This window comes from Lissotriton vulgaris, chromosome 4_1 (assembly GCF_964263255.1).
Source record: "Lissotriton vulgaris chromosome 4_1, aLisVul1.2, whole genome shotgun sequence".
Classification (NCBI taxonomy): domain Eukaryota; kingdom Metazoa; phylum Chordata; class Amphibia; order Caudata; family Salamandridae; genus Lissotriton; species Lissotriton vulgaris.
Genome location: NC_141691.1, coordinates 407,281,024 through 407,308,329, shown reverse-complemented (window position 1 = coordinate 407,308,329; position 27,306 = coordinate 407,281,024). Strand labels below are relative to the sequence as shown.

At 45.9% G+C, this 27,306-nt stretch overlaps 1 protein-coding gene across 2 annotated transcripts in view; it reads left to right on the top strand.

The window, feature by feature from the left end:
- UTP14A (UTP14A small subunit processome component) overlaps nucleotides 1–27,306 on the top strand; it is a 459,924-nt gene that overhangs the window by 43,277 nt on the left and 389,341 nt on the right. For both annotated transcript variants that reach the window (XM_086918807.1, XM_086918806.1), the window contains exons 3-4: nucleotides 8,191–8,261; nucleotides 25,569–25,633. In XM_086918807.1, the coding sequence (XP_086774933.1) occupies nucleotides 8,191–8,261; nucleotides 25,569–25,633 (136 nt within the window). The remainder of the gene's footprint in view (nucleotides 1–8,190; nucleotides 8,262–25,568; nucleotides 25,634–27,306) is intronic.

Here is a 27,306-nt window from a genome sequence, read left to right as displayed (position 1 = left end):
TAGGTTCTTTTCTTCATTTTCATTTTCGCTATGCTGATTTTCTGCTCCGTTATCGTTCTTGTTTTTTTGTTTTTGAGAAGGAAGGGGGGTGTAGTGGGACTTGGGTGGACGTTCTATTGTTGTTATGTGCTGGGATTCCACTCTAAAATGGGATATCTAGTTCGGCAGTTGCTGCCTGGACCTGGAGGACGTCGGATGCAATAAACTCACCTCTTGCTTTCAGAGTTGTCTTCCTTTCATTGGCGACGGGTTGGTCCGGCGCCTCCAGCTCCTTTCTCCAGTACTCCTGTGGTGTGCCCGATTGTTTCCTGTGTCCTGGAGCTTCTTGAATGCTCGTTGCCTCCATCGGACTTCATCAAGTGTTGTTGCTGGTTCCCCTCCCTGGCGCACCATGTCTGGACTTCCTGCCTGCTGACTGGGTCTGCTGTGTGCCATTTGTCTTGGCTGACATTGTCGAAATTCAGGAGTCTGAGCAGTCTTCATGTCACTAACCGTGAGTCTCCTCGCGCCTTTCCTATGCGCGTTGGGTTGCTTGGCAACTCATCTCCCCAGCAACAGTGTCTTCCAGCACGTATTGACGTCAACGCAACGGCGGCCATCTTGAATTCCTTCCTTCTGGCATTTGGTTTCCTTGGCAACGCGCTTAGTCTACTCGGTGATGCGCACACTTTTGATTTAGCCATCGATTTTTCTGTAATCAGCCCATCCCGACTCGGTGATGCGCACACCTTTCAAAACTGCTTTTGTGCATCGCTAACCATTGCTAAGCGCTACCTCTAGCCATTGCTAAGCGCTACAACGTGCATACACTCAGCAATGTGCACACTCTAATTTCTGTACATTTCACTCATATCAACGCTCAGCTGCAACTCGGTGATGCGCACACCCCTTCTGTTCTTATTCAACCTTATCTCCAGCGGATCCCTTTCGGTTATGCGCACACCTGTTGTTAAAATTAAATTTTGGTGTCTTTTCAATTTGATCTGTAACATGCATTTCCTCGGTGGTATGCGCACCTTCATGGCGCTCTTGTGAGTTCTTCCTTGTCGAATTTTATTGTTTGTTTTGCATTTTCTTGAGTCTTACGTAAGTATTTGCATCAAAGCCTGTTTGGTGTAATTTTACATTAGTGTGGGCAGCAACTCACCCACACATGAACATGGAACGTGTTATTGCTCCTCCACCATTTCTACAGTCTGCAGGTACGCCACCTGTTCAGTGGGAGCAATGGAAGGACACTTTTGACGCCTACCTAGAGGCCATTGACGGTGAAACCTTCACTTCATAAAAGAAAAAAGCTCTTTTAGTATATAATCTGGATTCTGAAGGCAGAAATGTTTTGAAAACATTACCTCACGAAGTAGTAAGCACTTGTGTAAGTGGTGGGGATGACGGTGATTCTCTACTTGTTGATGAGTACGCTTCACTTGTAAAAACTCTTGATAAAAAGATATAGTCCCAAAAGGAACGTTGTTCTTGAACGTCATAAATTTCTCTAACGTGCACAAACTTCTGGGGAATCCATAGACGATTTTGTAGCTGCTCTTAGGTTTCTGGCTCCTACCTGCAATTATAGAGTATTCAGGGTTGAAATCCTACGGGATCAACTAATCGAGAAGACCCTGAACAAGAAAATTCAAGAAAAATTACTGGCCTCTGATCATCCTGACTTAGAAACTGCTCTCACATTGGCTAGAAGTATTGAACATTCACAGTTTTGCGTAAAAGGGATGACTAGTACTTCTTCCTCCTTTGGTGAGGTAAAACTGTTGAATTCCAAATCTGTTTCCAAACCTAAAGATTCCATTGCCACTGTTCCCAGTCTACCTACACCTAACCCCATCAAAGCAAAGCCTGGACAAAATGAAGTCATGTATTTCCGTTGTGGCAGTAAGGCTTATTTAGGCAATGGCACATCTTGTTTTGCCCTTAATCAAACTTGTTACAAATGTGGAAAAATGGGGCACTATTCGAGAATGTGCAAAGCTGTTGAAACCAAAAAGAGTTCTATGCAAACTGTGAAAGCCATTGTTGAAGTTTCTGATGAAGAAAACTTTGATCTACTCATGCTGTCACCATCACCATCTCATAGTGATGGAGTGGTGGAACTCTCTTCCTTGGGTGGAACCTGCAAAAGGAAATCCCCTTTGTGTATCATCTCTGTCAAGGAAACAAATCTTTTTTTCTAGCTGACTCAGGTTCACCTTTTATCCTCATCAATACCACAGATTTCAACAAGATTGCCAACACTCAATTAGAACAATCTAACATCAAAATCTTTGCTTATGGGGGCAAAAGGGTAGAGGTTTTGGGTAAATTCACTGCAAGTTTGACCTTCGATACTGATCATGCCACTGGGACTGTATTTGTGGTTAAGGATGGTGCAAACCTGTTAGGATGGGACGAGCAAGGTGCTCTGAATATAATCCTTGATCCCAATCATCCTGATATGGTAGTGTCCCGCAGCAAACTGAGTCAGTTCTATAATCTGCCTCTTTGTGATATGTCTCCCGTAAGTCATACTTCTGATGTCAAGTGGGTGCAAATGTTTCCTGAAATCTTCAGTGGTGAACTTGGGAAACGTAGAGGTTTCCAGCACCGTCTCATACTCAAGGATGGTGCTAGAGCTATTGCACACAAAGTACGTAAGGTACCTTTAAGTTTACGCCTTGAACTCAAGAAAGAACTAGAACGTTTGTGTACTGCTGGGGTCATTGAACCGATTGAGGGTTCCGAATGGCTCGCCCCATTGTTTTGGCACAAAAATCTGACAAATGTCTCAGGATGTGTGTTGATCCCGGAGACCTTAACGCTAACATCTGGATTGATCGCCAACCACTTCCAAACATTAATAAGATTTTGGCCACTCTTGAAAGGTGCTACATTTTAGTGCAAAAAACTATGTTGCCGCTTTGTTTGTCGAGGTTGCCCCTTCCTAGTCGAGATGATGCCTCTAGTTGTGACGATTTGGAAGTAGTATGTGCGGTATGCTCATTGGAGAATACTGTTGGTTGTGCTCTTTCTGAGCAAGAATGGTTGGATGGCGTTGCTGAGGATGCTGATGTCATAAAGGTCATTTACCTTTTGGTGGGAGTGTGGCCCTGTGACAAGGACTGACCTACTGAACTTGTGCCTTATAAGAGGATTAAGGACGAGTTATCTGTGGTCGATGGTGTGCTAAGTAGAGTTGGGTTGTTAGTAGTACCTTTCCCCATCCGGAAATGGGTCCCAAAACTGGCTCACGAAGGCTATCCGGGGATTCGAGCCATGAAGCGCAGAGTGAGACAAGATTTTTGGTGGCCAGCTCTTGACAAAGATGTTGAGCATTTTGTCCGTGACTGTTGTGCATGTGTCACAAGTGACACATCTCAGGTAACCCTTCCCTCCCCTATTGAACCCATTACAGTAAATAATTCTCCTTTGTCCAAATTGGCGTTTGACATTGCTGGTCCTTTTGGTCTTATTGGCTGTCCGCCCAAATATGCCCTTATTCTGATTGACTATATGTTCAAATGGCCAGAAGTCAGATTTGTTGACTGTGTCAACTCCACTACTGTAATACATTTTTTGCAAGATGTTTTTCTCAGGAAGGTTTCCCAGAAGAACTGGTGTCGGACAATGGTACTCAATTAACTTCCCTGGAGATGCAAGAGTTTTTGAAGGATGCTGGTGTGAAACACATCTTCACATCTCTTTATCACCCCCGCAGTAATGGTTTAGTTGGGCGCTTCAACCGTGTTGTTAAAGAACACCTGCAACTAGCCCTAGTGAATGGTTTGCATTCGCGGAGTGCTATCAGCGATATGCTGTGGGCAGTGAGAACTACGCCTGATGTTAGCACTGGTGTTGCCCCGTTTTCTTTGTTGAGAGGTAGGGTGGCTTGCTCAAAACTCAACAAGGAATGGATGTCTAGGAGAGTTGTGAATGCTAAAGATTTGTCTGCCCTGACTGATGTCAGATCAGCTGTCCAAGCCAAGTATGATGCTAGACCTCCTTTACGTTGTCCGATCAACATCATGGTGGGGGATTGGGTGAGGATGAGGAAACCTGAGTTTCTTCATAAAGGAGAGTCCCGGTTCTCATTCCTGAAGAGGGGGACTGCTGTGAAAGACTGTGTGGTGGTATTGGATGATGGCACTGTCTGGAACAAGTCTAACATTTCTATTGTGCCCAAGTCCATGTTTGACTCCGTCAATAAGTAGTTAGGCGTTCATTCTTCCCCGCTTGTTGGACCTAACTGTGTTCAAGAGAGGGTGTGTGTCCGCAATGCCTGTGTTCATGAGAGGGGGGGTGTCCGCAATGATCACGTTCCTCTAAGAAGTGCTTCTTCTAGATCGAATGAAAAAAAGGGGGGTGGGTAACCCAATATACCCTCTCGGGCTTGGGCAAGTGATGTGTAAAGTATTAGTTGCCCGCAAGGGATTTATTCTGAAATATTTTTGACAGCATGTAGAATCTATACTGAAAACAATTGTTGAGATTCAAACTGTAAACATCAGTTGCTGGATTTAATATAGATATCAGTTACTTGAGGAAAAACGACTACCACACTAGCTAGAAAAATAAGTATTTGCAACACAAGGGATTTTTTTATCAAAAGATGTTATTATTTGTTGTAAAATCACAAGGCATGAGAATGAAACAAATAGAGAAATCTGATGCACAAGGAATATTACATTCATTCCTATATTACTAAAGATAAAGTCCAGACTGTTACCAAAAAATTAAACAATGACTACTTTTGGATAAGAGGTAAGTCACTGGTAGCAAGTTGTTTTGTTGCACAGTAATGGACATATAAGTCGACGTTTCAGTCTTAACGGATCAATTCACAAGACCATCATCAGGACGGGTAATGAAATATATACCGATGACCCCTGGAAGAATGACATAAAATGACATTTACTTATATTATCCCTAGAATGTTGCAAAACAGTTAAAATTATTAACATTTATTCATTACATCAATTTGCATGAATTACATGAATTATCAGTCATGTATCTCGCTGTTTGGCTTTTCTTAAAAGTCCATTTAAATTAATCAAAAACATACACTTGATCCAGACGGTGTGGCGGCGGATCAAGTGTGGAGAAAATAATTCTAAATATAGGTCAATTGAGACTCAGGAGACAACAATATCAAATGTGTTGAGGTTACTAACTTACTTTGAAGGAGAACTGTATTATGGCCAACTACAGTGAGAACCAGTCACCAACAAAAGTAATTCATCTTTAAATTGGCCATAATACAGTTCTCCTTCAAAGTAAGTTAGTAACCTCGACACATTTGATATTGTTGTCTCCTGAGTCTCAATTGACCTATATTTAGAATTATTTTCTCCACACTTGAACCGTCGCCACACCGTCTGGATCAAGTGTATGTTTTTGAATAATTTAAATAGACTTTTAAGAAAAGCCAAACGGCGAGATACATAACTGATAATTCATGCAAATTGATGTAATGAATAAATGTTAATAATTTTAACTGTTTTGCAACATTCTAGGGATAATATAAGTAAATGTAATTTTATGTCATTCTTCCAGGGGTCATCGGTATATATTTCATTACCCGTCCTGATGATGGTCTTGTGAATTGATCCGTTAGGACCGAAACGTCGTGTTATATGTCCATTTCTGTGCAACAAAACAACTTGCTACCAGTGACTTACCTCTTATCCAACAGTAGTTATTGTTTAATTTTTTGGTAACAGTCTGGACTTTATCTTTTGTAATATAGGAATGAATGTAATATTCTTCTAGATTGAAGTTTGTTCCTGCCAGATATCATGATTATAAAATGTTGCAACCTGGTTATTTTTCTCCATTTTTGTTATTATTTTTTCATTTTCGCTATGCTGATTTTCTGCTCCGTTATCGTTCTTGTTTTTTTGTTTTTGAGAAGGAAGGGGGGTGTGTTGGGACTTGGGTGGACGTTCTATTGTTATGTGCTGGGATTCCACTCTAGAATGGGATCTCTGGTTCGGCAGTTGCTGCCTGGACCTGGAGGACGTTGGATGCAATAAACTCACCTCTTGCTTCCAGCGTTGTGTCTTCCTTTCAAGGACCTTTACCTAAACAACACCTTCCTATTCTTTGAGGCTGCAAAAGAACATTATAGGGTCCCGAAAGGCCACTTCCTCCAGTATGCAAAGATAACACGTACTGTCAGCGAAATCTGGACTACCTTCCCGACTGAGCCAGAGAAATCGAGTACTCTATGCACAATCCTAGATCCAGGCTCCTTCCAGTGATTAATATCTCGTTTATACAGGGCCCTGAAGACAGATCATAGACTTGATTTAACAGAGACACAGGGCAGGTGGGAGAAGGACCGACCTGCACCATTAAGAGAGGGGGAAGAACAGTTAATCTCTGCCAGCTGGGTGTGCTACAGATCCCCAAGGCAACAACTCACATGCAGCATAAATTCAACATGCTGAGACTGGTGTTGTCGAAACGCTGCATAGCTATCCACTGGAAGCTAGCTGCAGCCCCCCTCCAAATGGAGGGTAGAGGAAGAATGCCGTCTATGCGAAGTCCATACAGACGAGAAAGCTGACAGTGTCCTAGAGACTTGGGGAATCATGCTGGACAGCACACAGGGGACAGACCCCACAGGAGGGAGCGACACTGAACGATCACGGAATAGGACACCGATGCCCACGCTGAGGGACACCTCAGTGGGCTCCCTCCCTTTCTTCCGCAGTTCCGTAATGATCATAACTTTGGGCCCATCCCTCACTGAGGAAACAGTTCCTAGTCCACAACATGCACTTGAGTGTCGGCCAATAGCTAGCTCACATGCCGCTGCCTTGGAGATCTCCTGGATTAACTAAGCCTTTTTCACTAATTCACTCTTCACTCAAGCACCCATTGCATCACTCAGTAACACGGGAAGACCTCTCTTAATCATAGACCGAAAAATGATGGGAGGGTGGATGCAGTAACCACCAGATGCTGTCAATAGCACCAACATGTTTAAATGTTTCGTTTAGTATTACACAAAAACCACAGCAAGAAGATGGGAGGTTAGCACATACACACGGATCACTCCTACGGTCGCACAAGTGGCTGCAGTTCGGGCTAGGTGGGGAGTGGCTCGCCACGCTGGCTTTATTAGAAATTATGTACCTAAGACTAGGGCTGGGTTAGTACAAAATAAATCTGCTTATGTAAGAAGCCTGCAAACTGCCTCTCCGAGATTATAAGAACTGTACTCGGGGTCCCCTGGCAGGGTAATCTCACAGCTACTGATATTTTTGAAACAATGTATGTATGATGATCTTAATGTTCTTACTACCAATCAAAAGAATTTTCTTTTTTTTTTAAAGAATTCTTCTAGGTCTAGGAGGTGAAAAGAGTTATAAACTTCAATTCATTATGGTAGTAAATAATGCTCACTAACTTTTAGTCAGTGTTTTAACTTCAACGAAGAGAATGTCGTTGATTTACAGGTAAGTATTTGCAAAAGTTAACATTTGGATCTATGAAGAAAACCAGAAAGTACTATCACGTTCTGGGAACCAATCATAACCCCAAATATGTTGAAAGGATCCTGTGTGAGACAGATCTAGTATTGGGCTCACACCCACTTTGGAGCCTCCAAGGAATTCTAATACTTTAAGTCCTTTATCTTGAATTATACAAGTCATTTTTTGAAAATTGTCAGTGGCAGGTCACTGCCTGAGACCAATGACTACACTATTCACCACTGGTAACTGGACTTGGTGTCTCACATATGATTTTAAAAGTCAAAATCAATGGAACATACAAGCTAGGAAGATAGCACAGTTATGCAATCGTGATGACATTTCCCATCGAACTCCCTGCCTAGGAGTCTGAAGGCAGACGAGCAATTGTTGGGTCTTGTACCAGGGAGGAGGGAGGCATGGGCGCCTAACAGATTAAGAATGAGTCGGGACAGTGCAGACCTGCTGAAGACCCTCAGTTTCAACTCTGTGAACCAGCTGGTGTTGCTCTTGGATTTCCCTTCTCCTGTGCATCTTGGTTTTGGGTGATCTTGTTGTTCCTGGGCTGCATAAACTCATACAATGTGAAAATGAAACAATTTGCACACAAAAACGATTACAAAATAACTTTACTTTGAACATTACTGGAGTCAGAATTGTGATTTTTCTGCCTTATTTGCTGTTATCCCTTACTCACGTGGTACATTTCTGTCCTCTACAGGGGGGCAGTGATGATGAGAGGAAGCATCGTAAACTCCTGGAGGCCATTAGCTCACTCGATGGAAAGAAAAGGTATTTATTTATACATAACATTACTGCAGGGGGGAGAAAAGATAATATAAACATCATACTAGGGGTAAAGTGTTTTACTCAATAATCTAGATTTGTTCAAGTTAATTGCCTAGTTGCGAGTGTCGAGGGAACCCTCAGATGTGGCATCATTTACTTAAGCAAGTCTAGACAGGAGGCAGAAGCATACCCTTGTACGTCCGCCAAACCCTACATTGTTCCGTACAGGATGCTGGCCTTGAATTGTGTATTGTGAAATATGTAGAGTGGTCATGCGTGTGAGGGTAAAAAATTGTGTATTTGTGAATTGTTCCACCGAGGAAAGTCAATGACATGTAGGTAAGTGTGGAAGAAGAAAAAATAATGTAATTTCCATTACCGTAATCTTTTATTTCTAATCTTAGAAAGTAGTTTCAGTCTTTTTTTCTAATTGATACTATTGCACAACTCATCTACCAGGAGAGCTCAAGGAACATTTTTTAAAATGTTTGTTTTTTCTGTGGTGGCATCTCACCATAATTATTAGAATTTCAATCGTACAGGTGTTTTACAGTGTGTGGAAAGGATTGTTGAAGGACTTGTATTTGTAGACTTTCTGTGCCCACCTAACTCTAGTTAGATCTTTATGTTGTGGTTTGTGAGGTTTTAAAAGTTAAATGAGTTTGCTTCTGCAATATTATATTTGTTGTATGGCATGTGTAATACGTCAATGTATACCGTTCGAAGGAACCCATATATGTTTTTGAATACATTTTCTGTCCTATTAATTTATTGTCGGCATTTGGAACCAGATGGACATGAATATGTTCAGTGCTTTTCACGGAACAATGGACTTTAATTACCAGTCGTCCAAATTGACTGTTGGCATTTAAGAGTATCTTTCGACCGCAGCAGGACTCTTATTTTGGCACTACACAGACGGGTATTGACAAGTTTTTGAAGTGTCACTCTTGTCCTAGTGCTACCATGTTCCCTTACTCGTGGATGTCTTTACACCGAAAAGAGAAGGAAGCCCTGACTTTTTTAGGAAAAAAGAAACTTTGGATTCCGCTTCTTCCACTAAGTCATTAGTCGTGAGCACCCGCAGTGAGCGTTCAAGGGGTCTTTGCCTAATAGCAAATAACTGTCTTTTATATAAGACTAGAACAGTATAGGATTTAAGCACTTTCCTCTCTTGCATGCTAATCTAGTGGAGTATATAGATTTTGAGTGCTCAGATTCCATATGCTAACTCCAGATATTGATCAAGGTTTGATTACATGCATGTATATTTGATCATTGAATGTGATCATTTTAAAGGGATTTTAAACTAATTTTCCTGGCTGATATTTGAACCATAGAAGGATGAAAGCGGTGTTTTTGCCTTGGTGAAGGAGCAATCCACACCAAAGCATAGTAAGATTTAAGCCTGTCATCTACTCCTAGGCGGATGTGTATCTTTAGCCATCCTCTGTTGTTAATTTTCCCAAAACTGATAGATTAATTCGATCTGTAATTACAGTGGTTACAGAGGCAGATCACAGGCTTCTTTGCCACATATACATAAAGAGTAATTTGAACTTGATTTAATGACAGAAAGGTTTCACTCTAACTAGCAAGTATGGAAGAACTGTTATCAATAAGAGCCGAGTTTTCAACATTTACTTTCTCTGTCTATTACCAAATGCCTAGAAACGTACAATGCATGCTATATTTATTTTGTAACATGCTTGTTGCAAAGTGTATTTTATTTGTTTATAGCAGTATGACCTATGCATGTATACCTAGTAATTTCTTTTTGTTCCTCATCTAGAAACCTATCATGTCCTGAGATTTACTATAGTTTTGCTTCATTTCTTTTTCCTTTTAACCCTATCAGTTTAAATCAATTGCGGGCATGGAAATACTGGTCAATCTAATTTTATTATTTTCTTGCCATAGTTTGCCATCTCACATTTTTGTTGTGGTGTTTATCTCTGTTACTTTTTTAATGTTACTTTGTATAATCTAAATGAGGCTCTGTTTTCTGTTTTTACTGATTTCCCCTTCCACTCACCTCCCAGATTAATACAGATACAAAACCATTTATTTTCCAGCTTGTACTTATTTTTAAAAATGGATTAAACATTTAATTAGTTTGTTTTTGAGTGATTCTAAAAGCTGGCCGTCATGACTGTCAGGCAGGTTGCTGTGCGAATTGACAGGCAAGAGGGTTAACAAAAAATGACATTTTAGTCCGAAGGTTTTAATAGCAGTACATATGCGACGGTTGATAATACAATGTGCATGTTTTCATGTCATTTTCTTTTTTATTTTTTTATTTTTGGAAGACCTTTATTTATAGAAAGTCGCACATACAGCTCAACAAAGAGCCCGAGGGCTCACAAATGCAGTACATTTCAATACGACAATGCGCGAAGGATCAATTACAGAGGCATTGAGGTCTAATTTTCAAGGTTTTTTCTGAAGGATAGACAGGATCAGGATATCACAGAACAACGAGATAGTTCCGGCCTCGTAGGATCAGGATAGATAAGTATACAATGCAACAAATCGCCAGAATCGCTGCTGTCCACAAATAAGAAAAACGTCGAAACCCAGAAAAGAAAGAAAAAGGAAAAGAAAAGAAGGCCCATAGAACCAAAAAGAAAGAAACAAAAAACCCCTCCATCCACCCCCCACCCTGCACCCCTGCAGCTGGCTACGGCTTTTCATGTCATTTTCATTATCATCTGTGGGTGGTCATATCATTGCCATGCATTCAACTATGAGTGCATATTTATTGGGTAAATAAATGTGGAAATATACTAGTTTCAGCTTCATTTGTTCACAAAACACAAAATAAATATGGATTAATACAGGTAAAATTAATCAAAAAATAAATATGGTTAAATGCAGACAGAAATGTCAAAATAATAAATACTATAAAACCCTAATTGTCAATGATTTTACATTGTTCAGCAAATGCAGACAGTTGGAAGGTGCCCTTTTTTGACATGGTCACCCCCTCTGGTTGCCTGTTATCTGATGCAATTTTGCTGAAGTGCACTGGGTTTCTGCATGTGCTCTTTCCCTAAAACAGGTACCTATTCAATTGTACCCCAGTTCGTAAGACCTTTTAGCACCTCGAAGTCAATAGTAAATGGTACCCTTGGTACCTAGGTCATGGGTGCTCAAGGGGGTCCCTAAGGGCAGTAGCATGTATTGTGCCACCCTAATACCCACCACCAAACTCATGCAGACTGCCATTGCAGGCTGCGTGAAATGGTGCAAACGAGTGGGAAAACACAGCTTGGCACACACCCTATGTGCCATGCACACAGACACTGCATGCAATATATGTAAGTCACTGCTACAGCAGGCCTTACAGCCCTAGGGCAGGATGCATTATATTACATGCGAGGACATGTATGCCTGAGCAGATATGACCGTGTGCTGTCTAGTTCGATTACTAGATAGTACAAGTTAACAGGAAGCCATTGTAAGTATATGTACTGGGCACTGGTCATTAGGAGTTCCCCAGCTACACAATGGCTTTACTGAAACCTATGGTTTTTGGTATCAAATAAATTGTCTTGATAAATTCATATTGATAGCAGTAGTTGATTTATTAAAACGCGCACCCAAAGGGTACCTTAGAGGCGCCCCTGCAAACCTACCAGGCTCTTAGTGTTTTGGCTATCTGGTATTGTCCAGCCTGCCACCACAGACATGTTCTGACCCCATGCAGGTAAGAGCCCAAGCTCTCGGACGCCAAAAATAATTCTTGCTCCCGAGGAAGGTGTTCACACATCCTCCAGCCAGATGGCTAGTGATTTAATATAACCAGGCCAGAGGCTTCAAAGTCCCTACCGCCTTTAATATAAGACCCCAGAAACCCCGACATCTGGGACCAGGACAGACTAGAAATTAGCTATGCAAGTAGCCGTGTTGCGCCTCCATTTGGTTGAATTAGCAACCATGGAACAGGGTTATCCCCACAGGAAGTTGTCATATAGGGGGAGTATTGGCACCAAGTGTAAGTAACCTATAGGCTTAACCCTTCACTCCCCTTAACGTCCCTAAATTCAGTATTTAGGTGGCCCTCTGACACCAGGAACTCAAAGAAGAGCCAAAGAATGCAAGAACAGAGGATGGGCTGTAGACTTTGGCGCCAAACCCTGCCTGCCTGCTCCTTTCCTGACAATCATGAAGACCCAACTCGTCCTGCAGCTGTGCATCCTCCAAAAGTCTCAGAAGGCTGCACAAGCCGTCTCCATCTCTGTTGAAGTGGAGGAGCTACTTTCCTGCAGGCAAAGACAGCGACGTCCGGTACACCAATCTGCTGGCCACCAACTCCACTCACGCAGAGGCCACCTAGGAAGAGGGCATCCTGCTCCAGGAAATCTGATCTGTCTCCCCACCAAGGTTGGAGACACCAGGAGCCCGCCTACAACACTACCCAAGGTACCAAACCATTTGCAAGCACAGAGGCTTGTTGGTGTTCAGTCCGAACATCACCGACCTGCACATTGAGGGACTTTACCAGAAGCCATCTCCACGCAGAAGTTGTGCTGCTTTGTTTCTTTTCTCTCTTCTGCGGGTGCACTGAGAACTGTGGGAGCTGCAAACTCTACGACCCACTGGACAAAATGCCTATGCACCCGGCCTGCCCCCCCAAACTCTGTCCATTGCAATTGTCGGTGTCTCTGTGGCCCTGAGACCCCAAGAGTGGAACCCCCACCCCCTTTGGGTTTTGCTGGCCTGGTCTCCCAGCCCCCCGGCAACATGAATGATAAGGAATAGTTTCAGACACCCAAATCAGTACAATTAGTAGGTAATTATGAGTGTAGGAATTTGTTTCCTAACCTGGTGTAGGATTTATTGATTAGAATCTAATGATAATACAAATTCTGGCAAAAACAAATAATATTCTAGTCAAAAGAATATAAATATTAAAGTCCTAGTTATTTTGTGAGAATCCTAGTCTACTTTTTGTTTTCAGATCTGCTGAGCTAAGTGAAATTGCCATGCATACCTTTTACCACCCACATGAATGGGCAGATGGTTTATCGACTGAAATGTCCGTGGCATGGGCACAGCCCTCAGGCGTTTAGTGGCGCTTCACCTCTCAGTGGCAGAGAGTGTTGCATACCCTTGTGTCTGGACACTGCCATTGCCTGGCGAGAGTTGCTCAATGAACTTTCTGCTGAGTGAGAGCATTTAGTAAACAGTCAGTCCAGTCACTTAATGACCCTTTGTTTGGCAGGGTGGTGTGGGAACTTCTATATCGTAAGGGAACCTATAGTAAATAGCACTTTAACTTACGGACAGAACGCAAATGTGTATGTAGTTCTTTTTAGAAATAACATGTTAGATGACCTTATTTGCACAAAAAGAATAAAGTTTAGACTGCAAGGGCTTATACTCTAAAACACCGAGAGTAAGGCAGTATACAGTATAACACCAAAGTTATTTTGTATCGTGTGAGAATGAAACAATGGCATTATATGGTGCGTCATGAGTACTAAGGGAGAAATAAATAGAAATCCCTTCCATAATGGTAAAACCACATCACAAGACAAATTGGAACACTTCCTTAGTTATGCTTTTTTTGTTTTTTAAATGGAAGTGTATGTCAGAACCATGCCAGGCACAATCATTAATTAAAGATGGCCAGTTATTTTTACAGTAGTATATTACTCCCATTTAAGTAATGATTTCGCCGTCCGCGAGCTCCCGTGATCCTGGGCCCTTGACCTGTTGATAGTTGCTGATCTCCCCCCAACAGCGTGGAGATTGGCACCGGAATCGAAACGGCGCACAGCAGCGCTGCCCGGAACTCTGGGTGACCCTGTGGAGGCAGCTGTGGGGCTCCGGAGTGCGCCCGGGTACGGAGAAGACTCGGGGAGCCGGCCTAGCGCTGAAGAGGCCGGAGCCACAGACAGACGGTGCCGCGGAAGAGCTGACCCAAGGGCACACAAACCGCCTGGAGGTGTCGGGCAGTCCCTGCACAGCCTGGCGAGACCCGGTGGAGGGGATGCACACGGTGCGTATAGCGCCCGGAGATGACCTCCCCACGTGTGGAGCCGGCGTGGACTACTACGACGGGCCGGGTCTGGGCCTGCCGGTAGGCTTGAGGCTGCACGCTGTCCCCCTGATCCAACAGAGATCAGCGCAGGGGGAGAAACCAAGTGGGGGGCCGCTCCGAGGAGCCTCCGCATAGCACGGCCTGCCGGACACGGCTACCGGACATCGCTCTCACCCAGGCGGGAGCCCGCGGCGACTGGGTCTGCACGTACCGGAGGTTGAAGCGGCGGACCGGCTTGGGGTCGCTACGCGAGTCCAGGGACGCGGCCGGAAGTAGGCCTCTGGTTGCACGTTTCCCCGCGGCCTGCCGATCCTCGGCACTGGAGGTGGAGGTGCTCTTGACGAACCTTCCGACACCGCAGTGAGGCCGAAGCCTGCCACCGCGAGGCCCAGAACAACTGTGGAGACCTGAAGGGGCCGCGACACAGCGGGGGTCGGACCGCACAGACTGTGCCATACTCGCTCCCTGGCTGAAGGGGAACAGTTCGATCGCAGTAGCAGCCAGCCAATGTGTGTCTCGGACTCTGGCGAAGGCGACACCAGCGCTGTGGCGAGAAGGGCTACATGGTTACGTTGAGGAAACACGTGGCGGACCGGCCACGTCGCAGACGACCAGTTAGGCGGTGGTGACGGGCCTTGACCACCGAGCGGCACAGCCGGGCCTCCAGATTCAGTACGTTGCTACTACGACCAACACAGGAAGTGGACCTCAATCGCCTCCGGGCCTCTCGGTGCGTCCTGGGGTCCCGCAGACAGGCGCGCGAGCTGGCTGAGGCTCCAGTTGATGTGTCATAGGGCCCGAGCCCCGCAAGGAGTATCGCCACCGGACGGAGGGTGCCCCTGACCTGGTACCGAATCACGGGGCCCCGACAGAGGACTGCATCGTTGAGCGCTCTCTCCCACATTCACGATGTCCGATACCAGAGGGAGTAAGAAGGGAGACCGCACATTGCCGGAAATGCTGGGTAGGGGGGTACCCCGAGACAGGATAGACAACAACATGCTCCAGGCCCTTCGAGCAGCTCCCACGGAGCGGAGGGGGGGGGGGGGAACCCCGGGTAACCAGGTCCTTCCTGGAGTCACTGTTCAGTTCCCTAAGGGATGATTTCCAGACATTAAAGCAAGAGGTGGCTGAAGAGGTTCGGGAGATGCGAAGAGAAGTCGACTCCCTGGATGACAGCGTGGCTACTGTGGAGGACGTCGGCAACTCCCGAGACGAGGAGATTGCACAGCTACAGCAGGAGGTGATACGATTAAGGGACCAGCAGTTTGACCTCCAGGCGCACAATGAGGATCTTGAGAATAGGTCTCGGCGCAATAACATTCGGGTCCGGGGTATTCCGTCTAAAGAGGAGTGCGACGACGTCGCCGGATACCTGAGGGACTTGTTCAGGGAGATACTGGGCGAACCAGGGGACTTTCCTATAAGAATTGACAGGGTGCACAGAGTGGGCCTGCCGCGCCGGGCCTTAGCGCCGGCCCCTGATATCTTGGCCTTTCTACCGGACTTCCCCTTGAAAGAACGGATTCTTCGTGAAGCGCGGAAGCAGCAGTCCCTACATTTCCTGGGACACCAGGTGGCCCTATTTCAGGATTTGTCCGCAATTACGCTGCAAAAACGCAAGGCATTTAAAATGGCTACGGACTTCCTGAGGGAACATGACACGCAGTACTCCAGGGGCCATCCCTTCCGGCTCATCTTTCGGTGGAACGGAACTTTGCACCAACTCCGGTCCCTGCAGGACACCTGTGGAGTGCTGGGGATCACCGCGACGGATGAAGATGCACCTACCCCTCGCCGTCGACGCGGCACCCGAGATGGCTGGCAGACGCTCCGGGGAAGGCGGTCTCCTTCTATGCCCGTGCGGCCGGACTCACCCACTGTCCGGGCAGAAATGGACAGTGCAGTACGGGAGGTGACCAGAGAGACGGCGTCTGGTGATGTGGCCCTGACGGCCTGAATGCACTCCGGGGGGAGATCGACATGGCTTTTTCATCAATGCAGGTTCGGGGGTTCCGGGGAGGGGGGGTGGTGGGGGTGTGTTGTGGCTGGACGTCCACTTGAATAACTTTCCATAGACTTGTCCACTAAGGACCGGACTTGGACAATGGGGGTTGTTGGACAGTTGGCTGAGGGGGGGGTGAGGGGAGGGAGCAGTTGGGGAGGTGGGAGGCTGGCTGTTTGCATGACCGGATCGTTGGGGGGTTACAGGGGGACGGGGAAGGAGTGGGGTGGGGTGGGCAGTTTGAGGGATGTTCACGGGGAGTTGGGGGGGTCCGGGGTGGGGATGGGGATCCGGGAGTTGGGAAGGGGGGTGGGCCGTCAAGTGCACTGCGCAGTTACTAGACACTTTGGCAGCATTCATACACCTTAGTTTGCCCAGGCGGGGAAGCTATGTGATCGCTTACACTTTCTTCTATGCCTTGCAGCTCCTGGTAGCTTTACGGACGCTCATACGCCTTGCCTTGCCCGAGCGGGGCCTTAACGCTTTCTTCTACATCTTCCTTTATGCCTTCTGACACTTTTAAGGTAGTGACTCTAAATGTCAGGGGCTTGAATAACCCGGTCAAACTGCGGGCTGTGCTTTCTCTCCTGGAGAACACATCTGCTGCCACAGGACACACACAGGCTGCACTCACATAAGTTCCCGTCACAGTTCTTCTCTTCCTGTACCACTAAGACAGCGGGGTGGCGATACTGGTGGCCAGGCACTTTAAAGGGGATATCCTCCACAAACTCACTGAACAGAAAGGACGACTGTTAGCGTACCGGTTCAGGATTGGAGGGCTTACTTTCACGATTGGGTCCCTGTATAGCCCTAATGAACGGCAGGAACGTTTCCTGCAATCGGCGATTGTAGATGTCACCGCCTCGCAAGATAGATATATTATTCTCGGTGGAGATTTTAACATGGTTTTCGACTCAGCCATAGACAGGTCGGCGCAGCGCTCCCTGCAGGTCGGGGAGTTCTCCGCCGGATGTAGGGCACGGTTATCGGAAGTAGACTTACTTGATCTTTGGCGACACATGCATCCCACAGACAGGGGATACTTGTATTATTCCCACGCACACTAAACGTATGCGAGGCTAGATCATCTCCTGGTCATGTTTCCGGTGCTGGCACTGGCCTCGGGGTCAGACATGGGAGTGTTATCTTTATCGGATCACGCCCCGGTCTGTGCCACTTTGTGTCTGCCGCCGGCAACTGGTCCTCCCAGAACATGGCGTCTCCGCGACACCCTGCTGCACAGGAAGGAGGTAGTGAACCGCGTCGAGGAAGCGATCCGGGAATATCTGACCCACAACGACAACTCTGACACCACCCGGGCAACGCAGTGGGCGGCCTTGAAAGCAGTCCTCAGGGGGGAATTTTTGGCGATCTTCTCTGCTGAAAATAAAGAACGACAGGCCAGGAGGGAAGAACTCACCAATCGGGTCCGCAAGCTTGAACAGATACATCGCAGGACAGGGGCCCCCAGAATTTGGCGGCAGCTTAAGGAGGCGAGGAAACTCCTGGCGGCCCTGGACTTGGACCGCGCGGAATATGCTGCGCTCCGGCTGCGCCATACCTATTGCACAGGGGGGGACCGTTGTGGCCGACTGCTGGCCAGTAGGCTCCGAGTGGCGCGCCAGAGTCAGCTGGTGAAAGAGATCTCTGACCCTTCTGGGGCGGTGGTGACGGAAGACGCCCACATAGCAGATGTATTCCGCAGGTTCTACGCAGATCTCTATGCTGGTGAGCCACCGGATGAGGCGGCCATGGCCACATACCTAGATTCGGTCACCCTGCCCTCCATGGACCCCCTGCAAGCGGAGCACTTAAATCTGGACATCCGGATAGAGGAGGTGATTTCTGCCATTGATAGTTAATTTGTTTTTATTATGGAAGGTCACTATCTGTGTACCCTTCTCCATAATTCCTGACGTCAAATTACACCAGGCACACAGGTGTCTGCTCCCTTATGCCACTAAAGAAGATGATTAACATTGAAAGGAATTATACAAATATGTTACTGTAACATAACAAGTATTGGCTAAGGCTATAGGTCTTTCCTTGGGGAACTGTTGGCTTTGGTTTTAGTGATGCTGTGCAGCACCACTGCAGAGGAAACCGACAAAGAAAAGTACTATGACGCCGCCTCAGTGGTTGTCTCATTTTGTGGACGCGAGCACCATACATGCGAGCGCATACAAAATGTGCTTGGGAATTTGTTTATTTAATGATCCAAGTTGGATTGGTAAACTTAGGGGAAAAAAGTTATTGGCAAAGCAGTTGGGGGAAGAAACAAGGAGAGTGTGGTTGGTTGGAAGCAACACAGAGGGTGGTGGGAGAAGTACACAACACAGGCAAGAGAGAGCAATGTGCAGCCCAGTGGAACACAAGCACACAGGCGAGGGAGAGTGTGAGTGGAATGGGGGATAAGCACACAGTTGAAAAGACATGAGGGAGAACTTGAAAAGTATGTATGTATGTATGTATGTATAGGCATTTATATAGCGCACTACTTACCCGGAGGGTCCCAAGGCGCTTCGACCGCTGCGAAACCCTTCCTGGCTTCCCTGAGAGATGGTCCCTTAATGGGTATCTCCAGGGTGAGACCAGGCATCCCCGGCGGTCTGGTGGGGCCGTTAGTGAAGATGAGGCAAGCTAATGCCCAGAGTTGCCGAGTGTGAACGCTGATCAGAGTGGTCACCGAGGCAAGAGAATTATCGAGTCCGCTGACCCTGGTCCAGAAACCTGCCGCGCTGGGAATCGAACCCTGGTCCCGGGCCTTCCTCTGCTCTCGGGTCTGCCGCCTCTAACCAGTGAGCTAGGGGTTTATGGTGGTGAGGGTGGTGGAGGTAGTTAGAGTGGAGGTGGTTAGAACGGTGATGGTTAGGGTGGTGGTGAAGGTGGGTGTGACGGTGAAAGAGTTGGAGTGTTGGTGAAGTTGATGGTGTTAGGGTGGTTAGGTTTGAAGTTGATGGTGTTAGGGTGGTTAGGTTAGGGTAATGGTTATTAATCGGATAGTGTTTACGGTGATGGTAGAGAGTCAATAGGCGTAGCGGTGCTGGTTTGGGTAGAGTGGTGGTTAGGGTGGTGGTAGGGTCCTTATGGTTATGGCAGGGTCGTTATGGTAGGGTGGTGGTGGTGGTGGATTGGGTAGGTTGGTGGATTGGGTAGGTTGGTGGTTGTGATGAGGGTTGTAGTGTAGGGATGGTTGGTTGGTGGTGGTACACATACTGATGCGGCAGAAGGGAACAAACTACAATAGACAACAGGGAAGAAGAAAGGGAAAAAAATGAATACCTCCATTCCAGCGCGAGCATTGGAAGGGCACTACTTCTTTTTTTTTATTTTTTTTTTTTATTTCAATTCCGTCAATAATATACAATCAGCACCTCAGCAGTTACATTAAGAATGCAATTGCGTTCTGAGCAGTATCAAGAAACATTCATCAAATAAAGAGCTGTAGTACTTGGAGCAAATGGAGTCAGTGGATACCAAAATACATTACAAGCATGTAATAATGCTGTATATAGTAAGGTCGGGGTAACCTGTACTGTTGGTACAATAATCGTATGTACACAGAGGGGGACCGGTGGGGACCGGCCCGGGATAGCGAGGACATATTGGAAGAGGGCACATACAGCAGATCTCTCTCCACAGAGGGCCATGTATCTAAATGCACAAAGTGTGTAGGCCTCATGGCTCATCTACAGTACTGGTAGGCAATGTTCCCTCTAATTCTTTTCCTTCTTTGTGCGGCAGTGTGAGGTCTCTGTGCGCTCCAGCCACAGCAATGTGCACCAAGAACCCACTGCATGTGTGGGTGCAGCAACAGGGGTTCTGAAACTGGAATTCCTGCTTGATTGTGCAGATAAATGACCTAGGTACTGGTACGAAGGAGGCCTGTTTGATGGGGCAGGCAGGGCCGGACAGGAAACCCAAAAAAGTAGCGCTGGCAATTTTGCTGCACTGACTCCCACCCACCAGAGATGGGGTGTAGGGGGGTGGGGGTGCCAAGTGTCAAGCACTACTACTTAAACCCGGTCCCCAGCACTGGTGCTTTTGTTACTGAGGGACCATATTGCAGCATTGCTGCAAAACTGCCTCCAGTAACACAACTGGCCACCACTGCTCTAAAACTGCCCCAGCCTTCCAGGCAAATGCCTGCTGCCTGCTAAGGCCAGTCAAGCCAGGGGGGTGGCCTTTGTGTTGATGACTGCTGTATAATGATTGGGTCAGATTCGAAATGAGAAAGTGCAGTGCACAGCATATGCAATCACGACAAAGCTACACTAATATATATATATATATATTAGGAAAATGGAGCAACCAGCCTCATTCCACAGTGCCAGTGAACCTCTTCTTTACTAACTAACTACACAGTGGCGGCTCAGGGACATCTTAAGAACTTTCAGCGTCCTCGGCCTAATGGATTTTGGTGGTCTCTGTGCAGATCAGCTTTGAATTTATGATCCCGTTTCAGCTTTCTCGTGTCCTTTTGGCCAGATCACAAACAGTGCATAGACGCACTGGTTCAAATTCCAAATGTGTTTATAGTTAATATTCAGGGATAGTGATGTATTTTTCCACTATGGTAACACAGTAGAAACCCACTAATACTACTGCAAATAATTCGTATATGGATTTCCGTAGATATGGCAGCCAGGTCAATAGGTGGCTAGGGGTTTATGGTGGTGAGGGTGGTGGAGGTAGTTGGAGTGGAGGTGGTTAGAACGGTGATGGTTAGGGTGGTGGTGAAGGTGGGTGTGACGGTGAAAGAGTTGGAGTGTTGGTGAAGTTGATGGTGTTAGGGTGGTTAGGTTTGAAATTGATGGTGTTAGGGTGGTTAGGTTAGGGTAATGGTTATTAATCGGATAGTGTTTACGGTGGTGGTAGAGTCAATAGGCGTAGCGGTGCTGGTTTGGGTAGAGTGGTGGTTAGGGTGGTGGTAGGGTCCTTATGGTTATGGCAGGGTCGTTATGGTAGGGTGGTGGTGGTGGACCATTTCTCATATACGATATCCTGTTTAAATCTAAAAGAAACAATTTTTATGGATGCTGCATGAAACAAAACCACATTTGTCAAAAAATGTCTATAATACAATCTCACACATTACTCAGATAAAAAATAAATTAAAGGAGTATTATTCAAGGTCATCAGGGAAAGACTCTTTAGAACAGAGCTGGCTCTACCAAGGCAGGGGTTACTCCACTCTTTAAAACTGATAATCATGAGTTCACTTATCTGCTCTGGAGATGGTTTCTTGGATACGCAGGGGGGGAATGTACATAGATGTCCACCATGTGTGCATTCAGAGTCACTAATATTTGTTAGTGATTCTAAAAGCACGCGTGGTGCCTTTAGGCTTGCTCAGGGCTTTAAGTGAGATGAAAAAACTGGGGGTCTCTCAAAGGGGCGTGCTTGATGTAATTGAGGGCATGGCATAAAAACACGTAAGCTAAAAATCTCTGCTTAGCATAGTATGCCCCCCGACCGTTATTGTGCTGCCTCTGTCATTGCATCCAGATATAGAACACAATAAGTAACATTATACCTACAACAACCCAGGACTATTGACTTTGTCAATGGTTGTTATTTGCATAGGATAAATAAGCAACAACTACAGCTTTGTTGAATATATTGAAAATGCCTCAGTTCTGAAATGATTTTTAAAAAGTCCTCTGAAGTTACACCAAAGGCTTTCAGCAGTTGAGATTTTTTCTTTACCCTAAGGGTGAGGGCAAAAATGAAAAGCCTGATTGGGACCTGTCTTAAAAACTAAGCATCAGCAGGACCCAGCCCACTTAAAGCCCTGGGCTTGCTGCATGCTTTTTGTTAATAGAGCATGGCTGCGGGAAGATTGTGTGCATTTTTGAAAGTATACATGTTAATTGCAGCAATTAACATGAATACTTTCAAAAATGTACACAGTCTTTCCGCAGCCACGATCTATTAACAAAAAGCATGCAGCAAGTCCAGAAGCAGGATGTGTGCTTTCAGAATCACTAACATTTATTAGTGATTGTAAAAGCACACGTTATATTTTTAGGCTTGCTGTGTGCCTTTTGTTAATAGAGGGCGGCAGAGTACATGCCTTTTGGAAAGTGTTCATGTTAATTGCAGAGCCCAACACACTTATACACGGGGCTGCATTTAACATCAAAACTTTAAAAAAGTCACACAATCTGCCGCTCTATAACTCGTACCGTGGATACAGAGAAGAACACCCAGCGCGAGACAACTCATGAAAGTTCGTTCTGACAAAAACAAGAAAGCTGCTAGCATTTAACATAGAAATGCATGTTTAATCCATCAACCCCCCTTTTTAAGAGAAACCCTTCCAGCAAGCTTTTTTTTAAATTGAAAATGGTCTGGTCGGGGTTCATATGCCCCCAGGCTGCCTGCTTTTATTGTATTTCACATTTTCATCTATTTAAATAGCACAATTGTTATCCACACAAAGCGCCTATGTGCGCTCTGTATAAAAACACCCGAAGTATATAAAGCAGTGCCAGCCGTAAATAAGAGGTGGGGGTGCAAATGGAGAATGGGGGTGGTGGGAAGAAAAATGTAAATAATGGCACGCACCATCGTTCCAGCGTGAACGTGGCCCTGTTGCTATCTTTGCTCTCAATGATTTCGGATGTATCGGGAAAGGTTGCAGGTTAAACGGTATGTTAGTGCCTGGTACCAGAACTTTCGAAGTCCTGGAGACAATGTGAACGTGAAGCAACGGCTGTCTCGGCGCAGTGAGCAAGTGGACATGCCATTAAGTATGATAAACCTACACCTGCTTTTCCACCTACTTGCTGCATGCTTTCTGCAAGGTCATGCAAGGACAGCGCATAGTTTGCGTAACTCTGTCATATTTCCATGATTGCCCGTTGTTACTGTTGTGCAGCTCATCTGTTCCCAGTCCGGCCCTGGCTTTATTAACAAAAGGTGTGCAGCAAGCTTAAAAGCACAATGTGTGATTAGCACGTCTTTCTTTTGTGCTGGTTGCATGTCTTCTCTTAATGGACCACGGCTAAGCTGTCTGTTGACCATTATAAAAATATTCCTGTTGATTGCAGCACCGTTGTGCGCTGCAATTAACATAAATATTTTCACAATGGCCCACAATCAGCCCGCAGCAGCGCTCCATTAAGGGAAGACCTGCATCAAGCCCAAAAAACGATGTGTAAAGCACATGTCGTGCTTTTGGACTTTCTGCATTTCTTCTCCTAAAGGAGCGCTGCTGCGGGCTGGTTGTGGGCCATTGTGAAAATATTTGTTAATTGCAGCGCACGATGGTGCTGCAATTAACAGGAATATTTTCACAATGGTCAACAGACAGCCCTCAGCTGCGCTCCATTAAAAAGGAAAAACCGCAGCAAGCACATGAGCCACCACCAGCCGGAAATAAAACATTTTTGCGCCGCTCCTGTTCTGAAAGCGGCGGCGCAAATGCTCTTCTAAGATGTGCTGTGGATGCGCGCACCACACGCACCACTGCGCGCTGGGGGGATTAGACGTGGGCGCACGCGTGGGCGCGCACGTTACTGGGAACACTGCTGGTCGGGTGTTCTAGCAGGTATGACTGCAGTGGGCCCCAAATGTCACGGAGCATGAGGAATGGGGGAGTATGTATGTGCAGAGTTGATCTTGCCAAATGATCATGTCGCCTAGCCATTCCTTAAACTTGGGTGCTCGGCCCCACCTACAGGCCACTCTGCGCTTAGCCGACATTAGACAAAAGGACACGAATTTCCAATACGTGACAGGAATATGTTCAGTATACCCTAGGAGTGTAATAAGTGGTGATCTGGAGATGGGTGCCGAAGTCATAGAGTCCAGGGCCGTGAGGACATTCGCCAATAGCAAAGTACCCCAGGGCGCCCCCATGCTAGGTGTAAAAAGTCTGCATGTTCTGCCTGACACCTGTCGCATCTGTCAGTCACGCAAGCCAAAATTGTGAAGTCTGACCGGGGTGTAATAACTGCGGTGGAGGAATCTGTAGTGTATGACACAGAGACTACTATTGGAGGAGACCTGTTCCATCTGCTTGCAGCAGTACATCCATTGGTCATCGGTTGGGTCCTGATTTAGTTCTGCCACCCATTTAGCGCGAGATGCGCATGGCAGGTAATCATCGAATATTCCGTGTGCGGGCCATCTTCCTAAATATGCCCTCCTGCAATAATGCCACATTTGGGTGATAGGTGAGTGTTAGAAGGGGGATAGAGGCAGGATTCGGAAGTGCGATCCAAGATGCGAGCCCAGGCCTTTATGGTGCAGTCAACGCCCCCTAAGTTCAACGCTGGAGAGTAAGATGCCATCCAGTGGGATTGGGTCTGCAAGCCAGTGTTCAGTGGCGACATGTGGAGTATAATGTGGTGAGTGAAACCAGAAGTGAGCGAAGTGTGCCTGTGCGCTTATATAGTATAATTCGAAATTCGGGATGTCAAAGCCTCCCTGCGCATAAGGCCGCACAAGTGTGTCCGATTGAATGCGTGGCTGTTTACCGCCCCATACCAGTCTAATCAGTTCTGATCGGAGAGTACTAAAGAAGTGGCGGCTGGGATCATAAGGGATGTTGAGGAATAAATATAAAAATTTGGGAAGAATAACAGTTTTCATGAGGGATATGCAATCAACCATGATTAAGGGTAGTGTAAACCAATGAGCAATACAGCCAGTGACGTGTTCCATCGAACACGTCACTGCAGGCATCTTCAATGCTATTGCAAGATGAAGTGACACGTCATTCTAGCTAATATGGCACAGAAATTTCTAAAATGCTTATGCACTGAGTCAAAGATATAAAAATCCACTTTTGAGATCAAATGCAGAAACTGGTGGTAATTCAGAATTTACCATTTGCTCAGAAAGTTGAAAACAAATTGGTTCTGCTGTGTATATCTGTTGACTGTCCTTGTACGCACTTCCCAAGCACTCCTTGGACTCCGGGAAATAAAGTTAAACCATTCATTTTCCTTTACTTCCTCATCTGCCTTTGCTCCTTTCCGCAAGTGTGTGTGTGTGTGTGTGTGTGTACGCGCAAATGTGTGTATGTGTATATTTTAGCTGGAGTTGAGGGGAGCGGATTCTTAAATATAGTTATGCCTTTCTTAAGGGCAAATGGCGAGTCCAGGTTTATCATGTCTCCGCACTAACGCAGTGTCTGAAAAATTCTTTCCCTCCAGTCCCTGGCTGGACATACATAGCTGTTGTAATACAGACTTCACCAGTGGTCTTTTTGTGTACATATTTGTATGTTCTCTACTTTAAGGAAGAAGATGGCTGAAAGATCCGAGTCCAGTGCCCAGGTGTCTGAGTTTGGTGTCAGCTCTGAGGGTAAGACCTGTCTGTCTGCATGCCAAATCCTTTTTCCATGGTGGCAAAGATGTAGTATTGTGAGGCCTTCAAGTAGTAGTTAAAAACCTCTCCAAGCCTTTGCCTCTAAATGAAAACCCACCCTGGTTTTAATGTATTTATTTGTGTTTATGCGTTCTTCTTTAGTGGACTCAGTCCCAGACATTCCATTATTTTTAAATCCTTTGAAGCCTACTTTTCAATCAGTTTAGTCATTACACCTCTCTCTTCCTCCTTGAAAATCGCCACTCCTCTTAAAGCTTTTGCGCTTGTTTCAAAACATAATTTTATTGTTGACATCCAATATAGTACAAGTGCCTCATAGGGCACCCAATGCAAATATACATGGTAATAAATATATGAATCAACATTTTCAGCATTAATAAAGGATTGATTCCACAGAAGATTCATTGCAAGAAAATCTAAAAATAAAAAATGAAAGAAAGAAGAAAAAATCAACTGTGCCACATTGCTTCCCCTCAACAAATATATGAATCCTAAATGGAGAGAAAGATTCTGCCATCCATAATCAAATCGATTACAAGCACTACATACATGCCATCTAACAAATATCATATTATGGGCTCGCCAACACCAGGTAGGGGGGGAGGAGGCTCCAGATATAGTACCCTATAATCGCTCACAGTTTCCAAATTTTTTAATGTTTGTGGGGGCATCCCCTTGCCTCGAAAACCGGGAGTTCTAGGCCCATGCAAAAATCTATTCTCTTCTTCCACACCCCAAGCGACTACGAAGATTCATCTTTCCAGGCCCGGGCGATATCTCTCTTGGCCAGTGTTTGGCCCAGAGAGAGGAGGTGGCACTTATATCTATTCCCACCTATGTCTTCTGTAATGTGTAACATAGTCAGTCTCGGTGAGGAAGCAACAACCCATCCCAGAACCACAGACGGCATGTGAACACCCCCCTCCATAATTTTGACATTGCTGGGCATGCCCACCCAGTATGTAAGCATGTACCCTTTATAGATTTGCAGCACAATCAGTGCGGAATTGGATGAGTCCAGCAAGCCACAGCCTATGCCTGATGTAGTAAGCTCTGTGTAAGTATTTAAACTAGATAAGGTGCAAGCGAGCCGCAATTGCTGCGTGGGAATGCCAGAACCTCCATCCAGTCATCCTCCTCCAAGGGACCTAGATCTTTTTCTGCAATGCCTCTCTAGTTTTATGGAGTGTGGTTGGGGTGTTATTGATAAGTGTGCGGTTTATTTTAGTAATTTTATGATCCCCCTAAGTCTCCCATGAAAACCTTCGCCTCGATGGGGTTAAATCCCGGAATCTCTGTTAAGTGAGATATGTACCTGGTAAAGGCGTGTCAGAACTGGAAATAGTGGTACAATTGTGTGTGGGGCATATCGTAATCTGCTTGAATATCCAGAAAAGACTTGAGTGCATCCACATACAACTGCACCCACTGTATCTATCCCAATGGCCTCCCAGCCCGGAAGTCGGACAGGTGTTGTCAGCTGTGGTAATTGTCAGTTATTCCACAGCGGAGTTTCCTTAGTAAGCCAACCTCCACCACCCCATCTGACGGCGCGCCGCCTTTCAGATCTTAAAAATCAGGACTGTGGCAGGTGGTAGCTCACAACGCTGTGCTACTGAATAGAGAACCCTGTGGAATGCATTGTCTCC